A 17,790-nucleotide genomic window follows, 5' to 3' on the forward strand; every position below is an offset into this window, starting at 1 on the left:
TGATAAAGACTGAATTGTACTTTGAAACTCTATATTCAAAGGAAATGCACAGGCAAAACAAGCGCCAAGCTGTACGCAGATTCAAATCGTCATTTATTTTGAGCGCTTTATTTTGACCATTATCGTACGGCAGACCGAGTGGTCCCAAGGCATACAGCAATAAAGTTTATTCGACTCCTCCCATATCATCGCGCCCATTCAGTACTTTCAGGAAACAGCACATTGGAACACAGCACATTGGGCAGGACAACACAACGCTGACGAATGTGCATCACAGGAAAGGTCCTGTTGTCTCTGCGGTGGTTAGCACACAGCTGATGATGGTAACTGTCCCGCGAGGGCTTAGGAAATTCAGATAATGGAGACCAGTGAACAGAAACGATGTTCTAGACGTGAAGTCGAGCTGCCAACGCAGAGCGGTCTCGTGGGTACGCTAGTGCTACGAATCATAGTAATAATGCCACAGATTCCTCACTCTCAGAAGTAATAGCTTCTACTGTTGAAAAAACAATGACAAAAATAATGAGAATCTTTTTGTAACGCTGAGGGAATCGTTGGCTCAAATAGTGAACGCACAGATGACTCAAATCCTGCTGAGTGTTAACCAACCGGATGGAACCCCGTTACTTTCTTCAACAAAGGAGGTAAACACAGGCTCGCAAGAACCAGTTTCCTTGAAAACCAGCCGCACGAAAATAGCACGTGTTGAAGAGCAGTTATATTCACCAAAGCCCGGCCCGTCGAACACTAGCCGTAAGATTATTCCCGTTGAACAAGAATTGGACTGGAGCTCAGATTCAAATTCTCATGACTCTCAAATGGAGCTAGAATATAGAAATATGAAACGGCGTGCGTCGCCTAGAATGAAAGGTTCTCGAGTGAGTCCAAAAGGGAAGAGCAAAAAATATCATAAGCAAATCGTGTCAAAAAACGACTTTTTGAAAGATAGCATATCGGATAAGGCAGTGAATGCTGCCGGTATCTCGCCAAAATAAGTGGATTAAAAATTTTACAGTGGTATTGCCGGTCAATTTTTTCTGCATCAACAGATTTATTTTACCTGTGCAATCAACATTCACCTGTTGCTATTGTGTTGCAAGAAATTGGGCTTTCGAAAGAAAAGAGCTTTCATCTAAAAAATTGCCGCATATTTTTTTTAGACCGACCCTCTCGGGGTGGCGGTTTAGCAGTCCTTATTTCTCTGCAAATTGCTCATCGGGTATGAATTACAGCTCAAGTAATGAATTTAGAAAGCGAAATATTAGCTTTGGATATTTCCCTTCCGGGATGTTTTCCTTTTTCGTTACTAAATGCATATTTTCCAGCAGGTATTCAAAATTCTAATGTTTTAGATTCTGTAGTTCCATCTTGCAGGAAAGAAATTCTATTGGCGGGAGACTTTAATTCGCATCATATTTCATGGGGTTTCAGAACAGATACGTGTGGGAAGCGTCTGTGGGATTTCGTTTCTAAGAATAATTTAACATGTATTAACCAGCGAACACCCACTTTCGCTTGTAATCGGTCTATTTCTGCGACTGATCTTACTTTCTATAGTCCCAGACTCTCTATTTCTACATGGTCTACTTTGAACTCGGGTACAAGTAGCGACCGTTTTCCTATATTCTTTGAACTTGTGTGTTTCCCGTGGCTTCACTAAACAGCCATTCGATTTCACATCAGTTTTAATACATTTGAAATGGTGCTACGCGTGGTTTTGTCAAAACGAACAGATGAAAATGAAGAGCAAAATGCTATGAACTTCAGCGATCTGATAAAGAAATATCTAAATAAAGCTAAATTTACAGTAAATGTTTCAAAAGAAATTCTTCTAATCCTTGGTGGAGCTCAGATTGCTCACGGGATTACAGGCTAAGAAAAGCTGCGTGGCGTAAACTGCTCTACAACCAATGTCCTAAAAATTAGAGGGATTATAAATATGCGGATGCTGTTTTTAAACGAACAGTCGCCACTGCGAAGGATTGTCGTGATAACCAACCTTCTCAGTTTCTTTCAAAGCCTGGCAATAGGGAACCCCTTTTTAATTCCCTTAAAGCCAAAAAAGTAATTCCGTCACCAAATAACATCGAATCGGTAGTCTCAACGCCAAGTGAGTTGTCTAGTTTCCTGGAAAATATTGCTAAAGGACTTGAAAGTCGCTTCACGGCTGCTTGCTCATTCCACTCACGGTCCCCTGTCAAAAGTGACGAATTTGAAGAGGTGACAGCTTCGGAACTAGCACAAGTAGTGAAATTCTTGCCGAATGCTGCGCCAGGTCCTGATGGCATAACCGCATTGGTAATAAAAATTGCACATAAAGTTTCGCCCCAGGATTTACTTGCAATAGTTAACCACTCTATTAGAAATTCATGGATTCCACCTGAGTGGAGAATGGCGAAAATAATTCCTTCATTAAAAAAGTATGGAGCTGGACTCACTTTAGATAACATCAGGCCTATTTCGCTCACATCTAATCTGGTAAAACTAATCGAAAGATTCTTACACATTCGGACAGACAATTGGTTGAACGAAAACATGATCTTGAGGCCATGCCAAATTGGATTCAGGCGTAACTGCACCATTTGGTGTGCCCATGTTGACTTAGAAAGCAAGATACAATTAGCTCGTTCTAAGAAACACTTTTCCGCTTTAGTCACTGAATATTACAAAAGCTTATGACAGCGTTGAACACGTTAAATTAATAAATTCGCTAACGCACGTACATTTACCACACTAGTTCGTTGCATGGGTATATTCCTTGTTAAAATACAGATAATTCTATTGCTCTCAATCTGGTATGTCTTCTACAAGCTATAAACAAACTAGAAGTCTCCCCCAAGGCTCGGTATTGTCACAATTATTATTTATTTATTACTGTGTACTATATCCCTGTAAATCATGACGTGCAGGTGTATGCATACGCTGACGACATTGCATTTTTTTTGCTACAGCTGCAGATATACATACACTGTATCAAATTCTACAAATATATATGAACACTCTGGAAACGTGGCTTGAGGACATTAGTTGATCTTTGAACATCAGAAAAAGCGCAATGGTAGTTTTCTCACTAATTGTCCCAGTTAAAATTTCGTTACTTTACCGACAAGATGTCATCCCGCAGGTGGAATAGGTCAAGTATTTAGGGGTGATCTATACCGAAAAACTAAATTGGGAAGCGCATATAGAAAATATGGCACCTAAAGGAGCACGGGTGGAAGGGATGCTTCGTAGAGTCAGCAGCAAACGATCTGGTTTACGTCGTGATGTGACGTGCTCATTATGATTTATTGTATGTATATACGCCCGATATTGGAGTTTGGCTGCGTGTTGTTTTCTGGAGCATCTGCGTACAAACTTCGACCACTGGTTCTTCTAGAACGCGAATCATTAAGATTATGTCTTGGGCTTCCTAAACTTGTCGCAAATAATATTTTGTATAAAGAAGCGCGCCTGCCTTCTCTTCTTACACGCTTCCAAATTCTAACAGTACGTACCTTCCTAAAGATATATGCGACACCTCAGAGAAGGTCACAGTATGTTTTTATTAATGAGCCGACGTCCTTCTTTAACCATCAGTGGTCTAGATTAAGGTGTCCACAAGTGATTGTCGCACAGAAACACTTGGAAAAAAAATCACGCCATATCCACGGAATGAATGATGATAAGTGGGCGAAGCTCGAGTGGGGGAGATCATCGAAAAACCGTAACCCTCCCGTGAAAGTTCGCCCATTACATCATTAAGAAAGACGTGAGACTGTGTGCGTAGATACAAATCAACTTTTATTTTGTTCTTTTATTTTGTTCGTCTACTGTCTACAGCCACCTGCTCCATCCGGTGACTCGCTGCGAAAGAGGAAGCGCGTCAAGAGCGATTGCCTTTTATTGCGTCAGTCACGTGCGAGTGACGTCATCATGACATCACTCACACTAGCGCCACCTGCTGAGTGAGTCATACAACTAGGTGGTTACGAACCGGTCACAGAGGAAGGACAGACCCAGGACGTAGTAAAGAAGAAAGAACACCACACATGCGAACACGCACGAGAGTGTCACTCGTCAACGTCGTCGTCTTCTACTGCATAGCAGAACGCGCGCAGTAAAGAAGAAAGAATGCCACACAGGCGAACACGCACGAGAGTCACTCGTCAACGTCGTCTTCTTCTGCTACTGCATACCAGAACTGCATACTAGCTCGTGAGAAGCGCGCGTTCTGGTATGCAGTAGAAGAAGATGACGTTGACGAGTGGTTACAAACCAGTCACAGAGGAAGGACAGACCCACGGCTTAAGGAGATTCGCCCCTAAAATACAAGTAAACCTTCGTGAGGTACTTGTACTTAACAGATCTCCTCAAACAATTAGAATAGAGTTCGGCAATATATTTCCTAAGGAATGCAAACATTTACCCAATAGGTACCTGAATGCCGTTTTGGAAGACCACCTGTCAAATTTAGAAACAAACATCGTTATAGCGACTGACGCTTCAGTTTGTGAAGAAAAGGCAGGAGTGGGAATTGCATCCTCAGCTTCGGATTGGTATTTTGTAGCGTTAGCTACACTTGCCTAGCCGGAGCCGATTTCGCGTGGATCCTCATGAGCCGTGCTGCGCATGCGCGAGGATCAGTGATGTCACACAGCTGGCTCACCGGAGCCGGCATCTCACGCGCTCTCCGCTACCGCCGCGCGCAACTCGCCGCTGCTGGTCTGCGCATTCGAGTGACGTCGTAGCCATGGTAGACACACTGGCGCCGGCGCGCGCGCAGCTATTCGCCTTCGCTATGCAGTCGCCGTCTGACACTGCGCTGGAGCCGCTTGATAGCGCCTCTGACTGGTGTTTGCAGGTGGGTAACGCCATGGAGGAGAGCGCAAATTCTGCTCGACGGCGCAGAAGAGCCAAGAAGCTTATCTCATCGGATGCCGAAGTAGTTGCCTGGCAATTAGCGGTTCAGCGTACGAAGAATGAACAGAAGAAGGCTAATAATCCTAGACAATCTGGAAAGCAGCTAAAAATATTCAGCTGAACCTTTGCTAAAGCTACGTATATCTTGACATAGCCAAGCTAAGCAACCGCGATTCTTTTTCATTTCGTTTACCCGACTTTATGCCTATTTATCAAGCGGAATTGCTTGTGATTGTCCTAGCCTACGTAAATTACCCCTATCAATAACAGAAGCTGTCATTCTGACAGACTGTCTGTCTATCTGCTCTGCATTAACTGCACCTAATTTCTCGAATGCCTTAGAAGTATTTTGTTCTGTTGTCCCAAGACATTATCGTCGTATTCGCTTAGTGTGGGTACCAGATCAGAAGGGTTTCACCCTCAATGAATATGCAGATGCACTTTCGGATGGCATCACATAATGGTCCCATAATCTCTACATTGCCGACGTTGGCGTTTGTCTCAGCGGCGCGATTTAAAAAGTTTGCCACGTCGGATATCTTTGCCAAATCGGCTTTGGCAATATCTGGTTTGCCCCCCCCCCCCCTTAAGTATCCATGGAAAGATCGTTGGTGCTGCAATAGAAGGGCAGAAATGTCAATTACCAGGATACGTTGCAATGTTCCCCCATTGAACTTTTACCTCCACAGGTCGGGTCTGGCACAGTCACCCTTATGCCTCCACTGCAACGAGAGTGAATCTCTGCATCATTTCGTTTTAACATGCAGATTGTTCACAAATAAAAAAAAAACGATTGCTAGATCAACCTCTCCGAAGGATGGGCTTAAATTTATCCCTTGCGGTGTTTCTTTCTTTTGGTGCAACTGAAATGGGCTTTAGCCTCAGGAACGTTTGCGAAGCTGTGTGCGATTTTTTACGGGAAACAAAAAGAATAGAATATTCAGTTTATGTACAATTTCACTGTTCCAACCTATTGGCTTCTTAATTTTTTCTGAAAATCTGGATTGTACCAGTGAATTTATTTTTAAACCATCCATTCCTAAACATATGGGGATTGTAAAACAATTTTATTTCTAAAATAAGGTACCACCCGTTTCATGGCCGATCCCCCGCGGTGGGTTGCGCCAAGTAGCTGAGGATCAACGAACCAACCAACCTTCAATAGATGCCAAGAACAAGAAAGCGCTACCGACAGTCCAGAGTAGTGCGCCTTTTGCCAGGAACGACTACTCGCTCTTCAAGTCTAGTCATCGCCATTACGCCCATGCGACCAAGGACGGCACCGACGGAGGCACAATGATAATGTTATTTTTATCGCAAAATATTGCTATACCGTACATTCGGATCGTTTTAAGCTTATTTTACGACCTAATTCAAGCCCAAATAATATTTTCCAATCTATAGAGCCAAGTACAAATTTTACTCCTGAATACCGAGGACTGTGGGCTATAGTGACTTTAGCCGCAATATATATTTGAGGTATTTAGGGGTTAGAAAGACACTGGCCAAAAATTGTTGGAGCAAGCCCGACCATATTGTTAGTAGCAAAAAAGTGCATTTTGCTCAGTTTCAGTTAAAGTGCACCTTGGCTCTCTTATGAAAAAAAAAATCCACAGGTGATTCACATTTTAATAATAATAATATTTGGGGTTTAACGTCCCAAAACCACAATATGATTATGAGAGATGCCGTAGTGGAGGGATCCGGAAATTTCGACCACCTGGGGTTCTTTTACATGCACCTAAATGTAGGCACACGGGCCTCAAACATTTTCGCCTCCATCGAAAATGCAGCCGCCGCGGCCGGGATACGATCCCGCGATCCTCGGGTCAGCAGTCTGAGCGCCATAATCACTAGACCACCGCGGCAGGGCTAAATGAAATTTTACAATCTATAAGTAGCCAAATACAAACTTTACTCCTGAATACCGAGGATAGTGGGCTGTATAGACTTCAGCCGCAATATAGTTTTGAGGTGTTTAGGGGACAGGAACATACCTGGCAAAAAATTGTTGGAGCAGGCCCGACCATATTGTTAATGGCAAGACAGTGCGTTTTTCTCAGTTTAAGTTCAAGTGCACCCTGGCTCTTTAAAAAAAAAAACAACGCCACAAATAGAGTAATATACCAAAATTGATACTTTCTTACACGTATCCATCTTGAAACAGTCTGGTTCCGCGCGACCAAGGCACACGGACAAAATAAAGCACACTAAAGAAATAAGCAGCACTACTAAAAACTACAGTGTTTATTTTGTAAACACGTTGGAATTGAGTACTTCACGGACAGAATGATACATATCACGTGTAACGTCCAGAATATATATATCAGGAAGAAAAACGACAGATTAAAAATCACAGCTAAAAAACAAGATCTCCGAAGTCTCTACGCAGGAAGTCATAAGCAATAAACACGAAGTCATGCGCCTCGTCATCTTTTCAGAACTCGTTCAGGAACCACTCCGGAAGGACTTCGTACTCTCCGGGAGCTTCGAGGCGTTTGCAGGTCACTCGTTGCCGGTAGGGCTTCGTATGTGAAGAGGTAAACCACCCTGAAATAAAGATGACAGCATCACTGGATGCGAAAGCGGGAACATCTGTCAGACACTTCACGGTACATAAAAGCGAGAAATTAAACACACTCGAGGTGAGTTGCCTCTATAGTTCCGCCTTCCTGAATGAGGTCCTCGCTTGAAGAGGACTAGCGCTCTGTCTGCTCGGCTGTTTCTTCTTTCCCCGCAATGCGCTATAGCCAGTTCAAGTACTCCCTGCATTTTCCTTGAGTTTTGAAACGAAGACTGAGCTCGAGTATGAACTTCGAGGTCATGTGCTTGGCGATTTTCTATCGCGATCAGTTCTAAAGATAGCGCTGCGCATCTCCATCACAGGCGATGCTTACATGTTACACATCGTGGCAAAAGTACATTTACACTGAGAAGTGCCGCTATTACCGAAATTCAGCAGCGAAAAGGGGATTCCAGTCGAGTTGTAAATGCGCTGTTAACCAAAAAGGCAATGTTATTCTCACGTTTCCACTTTTCTAAGATACAATGTTTAGAATGCAGTGCGTTCTCCCGCTGTTGTAAGCTTCATATTGCGAAGAGATCACCCGCCCAAACAATCTCGTTCACGCGAAATTGAGCGCGTATCTTCAAGCTTGCTCAAAATTAACAAACGTAGCAATAAGATGCAACTTCTATGTGTGCCCGCTCACGCGGGGAATCCGGGGAATGAGGCGGCCGGCCGTGTAGCCCGAGGTTTAATCAACCGGGAGGTGGACCCCTCAACCCGCAGGATGGAATCACCACATATAATGGAATTACCGCATTTTATAGAGAGAACGGCAAAACATACGCGGCTCCGCATGCAGACCTCACAAGGGAAGAGGCTACGATCTGAAGGCATATGCAAACAGATTCTTTTCCCAGCCTTCATCATCGGCTGTGTAAAATTTACCCAGAAGAAGTTCAGCCAAGCTGCCGATATTGCGGCTGCCTGAAGGCTACCCAAAATTACATTCATTTGGAATGCGATGGGAATCCACCTCCAGGAGCAATACTTCCAGCTTCCTCCCTCGAGGCGTAACTCCCGTCGGCAAATGGCCACCGCATTCAGGCAGAAGCGATTAACTGGGCCGAAACGGTCGTCGCAAGCTACTAGCCTCTTCGATCACCAGCGAGCTAAATTCAACGACCTCCTTGTGCCGTCAGTAAAGTTGTTTCTCTCTATCTCTCTAAAAGCTTGCGCTCAGCTCGATAATTTAAAAAGTTCTCATTGTATGTGCTCCTAAGAGAAATTCGCGACTCTCTCGGGAACACAGACGAGCCCTGGGGGTGTAATGTGAGTGTTGATGCTAAACTCAGTACACCAAAATGACAACAAAAACATGCAACACGACATTTGGTGGTAAGTGGAATAGCCCACACATAGACAAGGAAGCAAGACGACGCTACTATCAAGAAATGATTATTTGAAACATACACTGCTGCACGTGCGGATGTCAGTCCTGAACTTGATGTGATTGCCAAGAATAAAGAAAGTTGTTCGTGAAATAATTGAAAACGGAATGATTGAACCGTTGGGCATACGTTGACTTAGTACGCCTCCAGTTAGTTTATCTCGAAAGAGACTTGCATTACCTAGGGCCGATCTTTAAAAAGAAAACGTCACACTTTCACCGCAAGGGCGAATTCATGTATGCGATAGCAAGAAATTCGAGTTACATACGAGGAACAGCTAGCAGCTAAGTCCTTAAGCAAACGGGGCTGCTTCAGCGAGCGAAATCACCTTCGCGCGGTCTATGGCTTCAGCGTAAGCTTAGCGATGAAAGCATAGCACGCATGACGCCAGGAGCCATCTGTTGAACCTCCTTCAATAGATAAGTGCGCGAGCATTAGCGGCCTAACCCTATAGGTCAAAGTACAGGACCGTAGGCGCGCAGCCCAACTTCGGCGGAAGACGGGCGTGGCCAGGCCCTTAAAGCGCGCACTTTGGCCCTTTGAGCCCTCTTGGGGGAGACAACGAACAAGCCTCTTGTCACTAATCCCGTTAATCGGGATTGGCAATCGCCGGGCAGATTCCAAGGGCGGATGTATCGGGCCCCCGAAACGCACCACGAAAGCGTGGGCAATTTAGAGTTGGTCCTTTTAGTGCGCCAGCGAACGCCGGTTGTGGTCCAAAGGCCGAGTCAGAGCCGAGAGTTGATAACACAAACAAAATATATTCTCAGTGAAGGCAGTACAAGCATCACACAAACATGCGCACTCGGTTGGTACCAGTTACGACTTCACAATATACTCAGATGATGTTAACACAACGGGAACTAAGCATGCTTAAAACGTACTTGTGGGCTAGTTGGTTGGTCATATTCACGATAAACGGCGCTTGTGTCGATTCAGCGCTTGTGTCGTCCTTTTTTTCGTGTTTTGTGTTTCTGTCTTAACCCAGCGTGCGCTGCCGTTTATCGGGAACTAAGCAAACAGATCACGCGCTACAAATGCAATCTCATCCATTACAACCTATTCAAGAACAGTTAAAGTACTGAGTATTCTACAGTGTATCCTGTCCACAATTCCTGGACGGAACTTGAATGCTTGTCTTCCAGAAAACACTCACGTAGCTTGTCACTGCTCACACGGCGTCGTCATCCGATTCTTCCAAATTGACGATCGACCTGACCGCACAACATCATGAACACGTCTTTGGCTGACAGAGCCACACTCAACATATCTTCACCATCTCCGCACTGACTGACTGCTGGTCGTCGGTGCACGCTTTTATTCCTTCTCCACCGGGTTCCGGAAGCGTCGGGAATGTTCTTCGGCATGCAGCACAGCCAAAGCTAGGAAAGGGCGAGAGGTTTCTCGTAGGTTCCGCTCGCGGTAGCGTCACTCGGCGTCGCGTCATGCTTTCCCTCTAGATGATTCCAGGCTTTACCGGGCGTTTGATCTGGTTGTCTGCGGCGGCTTCGAGTGGGCGAGGAGAAGCGCCGGCGCGCCGGCGTCTTTTGGTACTTGTTTTTCGTTGCGTGCGCTTGTTCGGCGTCGTGAATTCCCGCTGTCGTCTGAAAGCGGCGGCGAGCGCGCCTTATTGATGCGCTCGTTTGTGACACCACTGCCGCGCTGAAGCACTTCGTAGATCTGCGGGCCACCAGCGGTAATGGTATATATAAAGAGCTCGCCTGTTAGAATGCCTTCGTGGCTGAGTCGTTTAACGCGTCGCGCTCGGAAGTGAGGGGGGGTCGGAGGTTCGAATCCCCGGTCGCGCGCTTCGAAAAAGCTTTCTTCTGGACTATTTTTCTTGCATGGTTTATATATATATATATATATATATATATATATATATATATATATATATATATATATATATATATATATATATATATATATATATATGCTCACAATGTAAGTATATATACGACATGCCGGCGCCTACAGGGATGGCAAAAACCCACCGCGAGTGTCTCTATAATTGCTATCGCAACAATAGTTTACAGTCATGCATGTGTAACATGCGCACGCACCTCATGCAGTCCTGTACATAAGTCTTGCTCTGCTGTTTGAAATAAAGATTTTTTCATAGAGCCTCTGTGGTCTTGGTTAGTACGTCCTTGTCTAAATGTGGGCTACTCCACTTATGTTCAATACCAAGCCCAAGCTGCACTTCTTGACGTGTAATTGTCCTTTTATGAAGGACGTGCCTAGATTTCTCTACTGCCTTATATGTAGTTGATCACCGCACTTAGAAACCAGGGTTGTCAACCGTAGGGTAATTACCCTACTTGTACGGTGCCTTCGGAATTTTTTGGCCAATGTGGGGTAGTATGGCGGTAATACGTTTTCTTATAAGACTCAGGGTAATTTCCACATTTTGCTCGTCATCGATCACCAAAAAAATGTAGACGACCAGCGCGACATATCTGAGGGTTATATTCCTAAAGAGATCCGAAAACTAAATCTTTCTTTGTATAAAATCACCAGCATAGGGCAGAGATGAAAGATAATACGTCTACCACCATTGCTGTTTTTTGTCATGGATTTCTTCTCCCCTCTAGGTCGTCTCCTATTCGTTCGTTGCGTGGAGGGGCTGTTAAGTTTTGTGACGGCGGTCCGTTCCAGTGAATAACGCGAATGCCTTAAATGTCTCATCAAACGCAAAACGTGACCGTCGGCATCAACGCGAGCGATTCAAAAAATATAACGACGTGCAAAAAATATGACGTCTTGATATAACGACGTCAATTCATGACGTCACAGATCGGCAGTTTTTGTGACGTCATCATGAAGTCATAGTGACGGCACTGCGACATCACAACGTGACGTCAAATAATGACGGGATCACGTGACATCGTCACTAGGTCATAGGTAGGCCAATCCCGGAGGCACGCGAGGTGCAGAAAGCTTCCAATGCCTCCGATCCCGCAGGCCTTGCAAAACCACGCTAGGTGCAGAAATCTTTCGAGGGTGGGGGGGGGGGGTTATACAATAGACTGAGAAGAAGAAAATGGCTTTCGCCTTCCAGTCATCATAGGCGAATGCATAAGGCACTATGCGATTTTTTTATGTCAGTGGATGGATGGATGGATCACGGCCGTGGATGAATGGATGGATGAATACCGCAGTCGTGGATAGATAAAACAGCATCCCTTTTATAACGGGGCGGTGACCTGCGCTTTACCAAGGTCAAGATTTTGTTATTATTATTATTATTATTATTATTAATATTATTATTATTATTATTATTATTATTATTATTATTATTATTATTATTATTATTATTATTATTATTATTATTATTATTATTATTATTATTATTATTATTATGTGGGCCAGATGGCATGCCCTCCGCCATACTAAAAGCTTATGGTAGTATATTTGTCCCAGTACTGACTACGATATTTAATAACTGCCTGGACACTTCCACATTTCCTACCATGTGGAAAACTGCTCGTGTTTTTCCAGTGTTTAAGTCGGGGTCTAAAACAGATGCTTCTAATTATCGCCCGATTTCTCTACTATGTGCCACATCAAAGATCTTCGAGCTGGCTCTTCACAACATATTGTCCTTTAGTGTGAAAAAACTCATTGATTCCTAATCAACATGGTTTTCTCGCTGGCCGCTCAACTACCACAAATCGTGCTAGTTTCATGACGCAGATCTCCACACCTAATTCTCAGAGAGGACAGGTTGACGTAATTTACTGTGACCTGAGCAAGGCTTTTGACGTAGTCAGCCACACACTGATTATGGTTAAACTTGCGCACTTTGATGTTGACTTGTCAGTTATGAATCTAATGCAGAGCTATCTTCTCAATAGATATTGTTGTGTAGCCGTAAATGGCCAAACCTCTTCTTTGTATAAAGTGACTAGTGGGGTCCCTCAAGGGTCGGTATTAGGCACACTCCTATTTTTAATTTACGTTAATGATGTTTCTTTTGCCATTCGTAATTCTTCTTTCCTCTTGTATGCCGATGACATCAAAATTTTTAAGGAAATTCATTCAGTTAACGACTGTCGCTTGCTGCAGTCAGACTTGCGCTCTTTTTCCGAATGGTGCAACGGTAATAACCTTTCTCTGAATACCTCGAAGACAAAATTCATGTCTATCACTCGCAAAACATCTAGCGTGTCATTTCAATACTCTGTCAATTCTGTGCCGTTTGCAAGGTTTATGAAATCAGTGATCTTGGTGTTGTTGTTGACAGCGCGTTAAACTTTTCTTCTCACGTTAAGCATGCTGCTATGCGGGGCCTTCGTTCTCTCGGATGTGTTTGCAGAATATCTCGAGAATTCAGGTCTCCCATGGCCCTACACAAATTGTACACGGCAATATGTCTTCCGCAACTTGAGTATGCGTCCGTGATATGGAATGGCATTGCTCAATCCAGCGGTAACACCATTGAACGAGTCCAGAAAAAATTCCTCAGCATATATAACCATCGCTTTGCTAAAAATGACTCTGGATCTCGTTCAAATACTGCTGAATTATTATCACTGCCATCACTTCACTGCCGACGAAATCGCTCAGATCTCTTATTTCTTTACAAGCTAGTCCACGGTATCATATCCTGCCCTGTACTTCTCAATTGTGTAAATTTTCGAATTCCGCGTAAGTTAACCAGAGAGAACAGACCGTTTCATGTACCCGCCTGCTTCTTCCAACACTCTACCGTACACAGAATACAAAGTCTCTATAATGTTAATTTTCTTGATCTTGACGTTTGTCATAGGCCACAATCATTGTTTTTATCCGAGCTTTGCACTGTTTTGACATAGTGTGGCACAATGTACAAAGTCTTCCGTTCTCAGTCTTTCCACATAGTTGTATATATGCTTGACGAAAGCCAGCAAAAGAACGGGACACGAGAAAAGGCACTCGAAAACATATTGATCGTTTACAAACAGGGACGTAAGGGAGACGACAACGCAATGCGCTAACTTCAACAACTTTTATTTCCAGAAACCACCAAACTATATATCCGTGCACAGTGGCGCCACCAGTCCATCCACTAGCCAACCAAAAAAGCCCTCTCCCGATCTAGAAGGTCAATTGACGGTGCACTCACACACGTGTCATCATTGCGAGATATAGCCTGGGCTTCGATTATCTCTCGGACGTCTTTATCTTTATGCTTTGCAAGCACCTTACATGAATCATACATCGGTACGCAACCGCATTCCAAACAATGTGTTGACAAATGGCCGTAATTATTCTTGTTTTTGACATTTAACTTGTGCTCACGAAGACGATCATTAAGACATCTTCCCGTCTGACCTATATATTTATTTCCACACGTCAGCGGGAGCTCGTAAACCACCTCTTGTACACAATCCACTAGAGGGTCGCGATGGTTCTTGGAGCATCCGACAGCTGGCCTGCGGTACGGGTCCGTCAAGCTACATAATCTGCCAAGTTTTTCCGGGGCTGAGAACACTACTTTGATGTCCACACGACTAGCTATTTTCTTTAGATTGTGAGCCGTTTTGTGCAGATAAGGCACTACTGCCACTCTGCTCCTACTGTTCGCCTGTTGGATGGCTGCGTCCTGAGGACTACTGTCCAAGCGGCACCTTTTAAGCAGACCCTCGACAACCGACACCTGTACAGACTCTGGGAAACCAGCTGCCAATAACCTTTTGGACTGACTCATAAGACTTTCATGGATCTTATGGTGGCAGGATTTCTTCAATGCGTTTCCAAAACACAGATTGGCAATGCTTCTTTTTACGAGCTTCGAGCGCTCAATATGTTTTCGAGTTCCGTTTACCAACACGCCCAAAAAATGGCAATGAGAAAAGGCAGACACACACACCGCAGTGGTGTGTGTGTCTGCCTTTTCTCGTGTCCCGTTCTTTTGCTGGCTTTCGTCAAGTATCATGAACCAACTGGCCCAGATCTCAACTCTTCTGCATTGTATATATGCAATCTAATTTTTTATTCCCCGTCAATATTTCTCGTGTTGTCTCATTTTACTCCTCCCCTTTTGTGTTCATTTCTCCTTATGTACGTGTTTTTTGCTCTTTTTATTTCTGAAAACTGTCTGTATTGTATTGCTTATTTTTATTGTTGTTTTTTTGCGTGAGCCAGCACAAAGACCTTACGGTTGTTCCTTGGCACGTTAAATAAATGATTGATTATTATTATTATTATTATTACATTGCGACCTTATCTTTTCCAGCTAAATTAAGGTTCTCTTCCTATAAACACGACCTTATACATTCACAGCTCACCTATCTGCGCCTTATCCCAGATTAAGCTCAGTTTTCCTGCTGTTTTTGCCTGCAGTTTTCTGTTACTCATTTCTATCGCTGACCTGTCCCTAAAACCCACGGCTCAACAATTAAAGACTCACCTCGGTTCATTCCGTCTCATGTTGGATCGCACAAACGAGAGAAACTTGTCAATGAAGTTGAGACCTTCAGCTCGGAACCAAAGGTGTTCCTGCACAACACCGGTGACACAAAAGACATAAGTGACTTCACGTTACGTCCAGTCACATCACAGCTGTCATCTAGAAATCAATCTGCTGAGAGAAATCAACGATAATCCTTAATTAGGGTAAAAAAGACAAGCTTAATCGTCTCAACTACACACTTCAAAAAGGCTGTCCTATTTACTAACTTTGATATGGTAAATGTTTGTCACAAGATTCACTGCCTATTTAGTAACTGATAACTGCAAGTAGGAACTGTCACTTCAGCAAGTCTACTACCATGGCACATGCTACTTACAGTGACTTCCAAGAGCAAAGTAGTAATGCAACATCATTAACTTTACTACCATGGCAGTCACTGTTAATACGGTTGCTTACACTAGTGAACTAAAATTACCGAACAGTATAGGCTTACGCCTATTTATTTTATGTGTCCTGTTGGCATCTTCACATCACGCCGAGTTTAACAAGCGCATCGCCTGAAATGATAACGTTAAACGGCATGGTTGGTTTATACGGTTTGACGTTACAAAGAGATAACTACGTTACAAAGCGTTTACACTAAGGCATCTGCCTACTACGGGCAGACGCCGTAGTGGGAACTGCGTCGTCTTGTTACACTAATGAGCAATGTTTTACTACTTCCGTATGATTACCTTCGTAAATACACACCACACTCACGTCTTCAAATAACAATGTGTACATAGAGGCATGAACGAACCGTAAAAGAGAACACAGCCAGAATGGCTGATAGTCGACACAGTCTGGCAGCAACCTTAAGGATATATATATAGCCATACTTTAGGACAGCGGGCATTGTATAGGTGCGTAGCCACGAACGCAAACAGTGCGGGAGACCTGCAGTCACTCCAGTGCAGCCATATACGCCCAAATCCATCCAGGCGTCTAGAAGTGTCCGCTAGCGTCCAGCTGAACCCCGGCCACAGCACGAGCGCCTTGCATTACACGCGCGCTTCGTATTCTACTCTTTCGTGGCGCCCATTACCATTAGGCACAATCGATTTATCGGACCCAGATTCCTTACTACTTGCATGTGCACCCGTGAGCAGTAGTATACGGACCATTGTCATCCGCATACCTCTGCCGTCTGCGCAGTCTAATGGCGAGCCATCTGTTTTCGCGAGCAATTTTCTGACGAATTCTGCCATAGCAATGCACTCGACAGCAATTCCGTCAAAGCAATGCTCTCGACAGCAGACGGCTCGCGACTAGACGGCGTAGTCGGTGATTTCTGCACGCGCTTCCGTGGTCCATATAAGTTTTGCTCACGGGTGTACGTGCGCCAATCCGAAGCTATAAACTGCTATTACAACAAAATCAACAAAAATTGGGGGACCATTAAAGTTCGCCTTTAAAGGGACACTAAAGCCAAATATTAAGTCGGCGTTGATTGTTGAAATAGCGGTCTAGAAACCTGGTAATGCTACTTTTGTGCCAAGGAAGTGCTTATTTCGAAATAAAATCACGTTTTAGTAGTCTGCATCGCGTTAGCGCGCTTCAAATCACCCGCCTGAAAGCGGCGTTTCTGACGTCACTATTGCCGTGCCCAACGTTGCCCGCCTTGACTGCGCGGCGGCGTGCATTGGCGGCGTGCACCATTCGGGCATCCGGCAACATCACATCAGGGCTGGGCAGAGATACTCAGAAGAGTATTCCGGAATACAGATATCGAAATACATGAACTGGAAGCCTAAAATACAGATACTGAGATACATTTGCCTTTAACGTAACGGGATATTTCGGAGATACTTTTGCAATAAGAAGAAAAAAGTATTCCGGAATACAGTTACAGCGATACAGATACTGGAATACTTTTTTTATTTCAAGGATGCTCATACTACGCAAAGACACTTATTAGTGCAGCATAATGTTGTAATTAAAGTTACAGCGCATCGAAATGTTCAGTTCATTTATTTATTTATTACAGTACCCTCAGCGCCATTAAGAGATTGCAGGGGAGGGGGGTGCACAAAGTACATAATTAGTAATAATGACATAATTACAAGTATCAATTGCAATAAAAATACACTATTTCACAGTAACAGTAACAAGGATTGGACACCGAAATCGACATACTTGGCGAACAAACTAAGCTATGCTAGACATAGCACACTTTAAGCAAATCACTGGAACCACTAATGAACACCAGTGAATTGAGAAAAAGCACACATTTATTTTGAAGATCTGCTTTGCTGAGAAGGTTGCTGTGTAGGCTTCTCAAATAGGCTGTCTTCTAACAGCGTCGGTTCAGCCTCAGCACAAGACTCACGAAAGAAAAAAAGACTGTCTACCGCTGAAAGCGAGCACAAATTCGTGTTATAGTGAATAACTATCGCCTTCATAGCCGTATTGCCCTGCAGCGTGGTGATATCTCTTATCGGGTCATCTAGATACCGAAGCACTTCCGCCCTCACTTGAGTTGTTCTGACTGTTCA

The 17,790-nt window shown here is 44.0% G+C and overlaps 1 protein-coding gene across 1 annotated transcript in view; it reads right to left on the reverse strand.

Moving 5' to 3' along the window:
• Positions 1-7,150: 7,150 nt before the first annotated feature.
• Positions 7,151-17,790, reverse strand: part of LOC119397087 (uncharacterized) — a 279,847-nt gene continuing 269,207 nt past the window's right edge. The window contains exons 5-6 of the mRNA XM_049417322.1: positions 15,254-15,342; positions 7,151-7,452 (exon numbers count right to left, since the gene is read on the reverse strand). Of these exons, the coding sequence (XP_049273279.1) occupies positions 7,332-7,452; positions 15,254-15,342 (210 nt within the window). The 3' untranslated portion in view covers positions 7,151-7,331. The remainder of the gene's footprint in view (positions 7,453-15,253; positions 15,343-17,790) is intronic.

This window comes from Rhipicephalus sanguineus, chromosome 6 (genome assembly GCF_013339695.2).
Source record: "Rhipicephalus sanguineus isolate Rsan-2018 chromosome 6, BIME_Rsan_1.4, whole genome shotgun sequence".
In the NCBI taxonomy this organism is placed as follows: domain Eukaryota; kingdom Metazoa; phylum Arthropoda; class Arachnida; order Ixodida; family Ixodidae; genus Rhipicephalus; species Rhipicephalus sanguineus.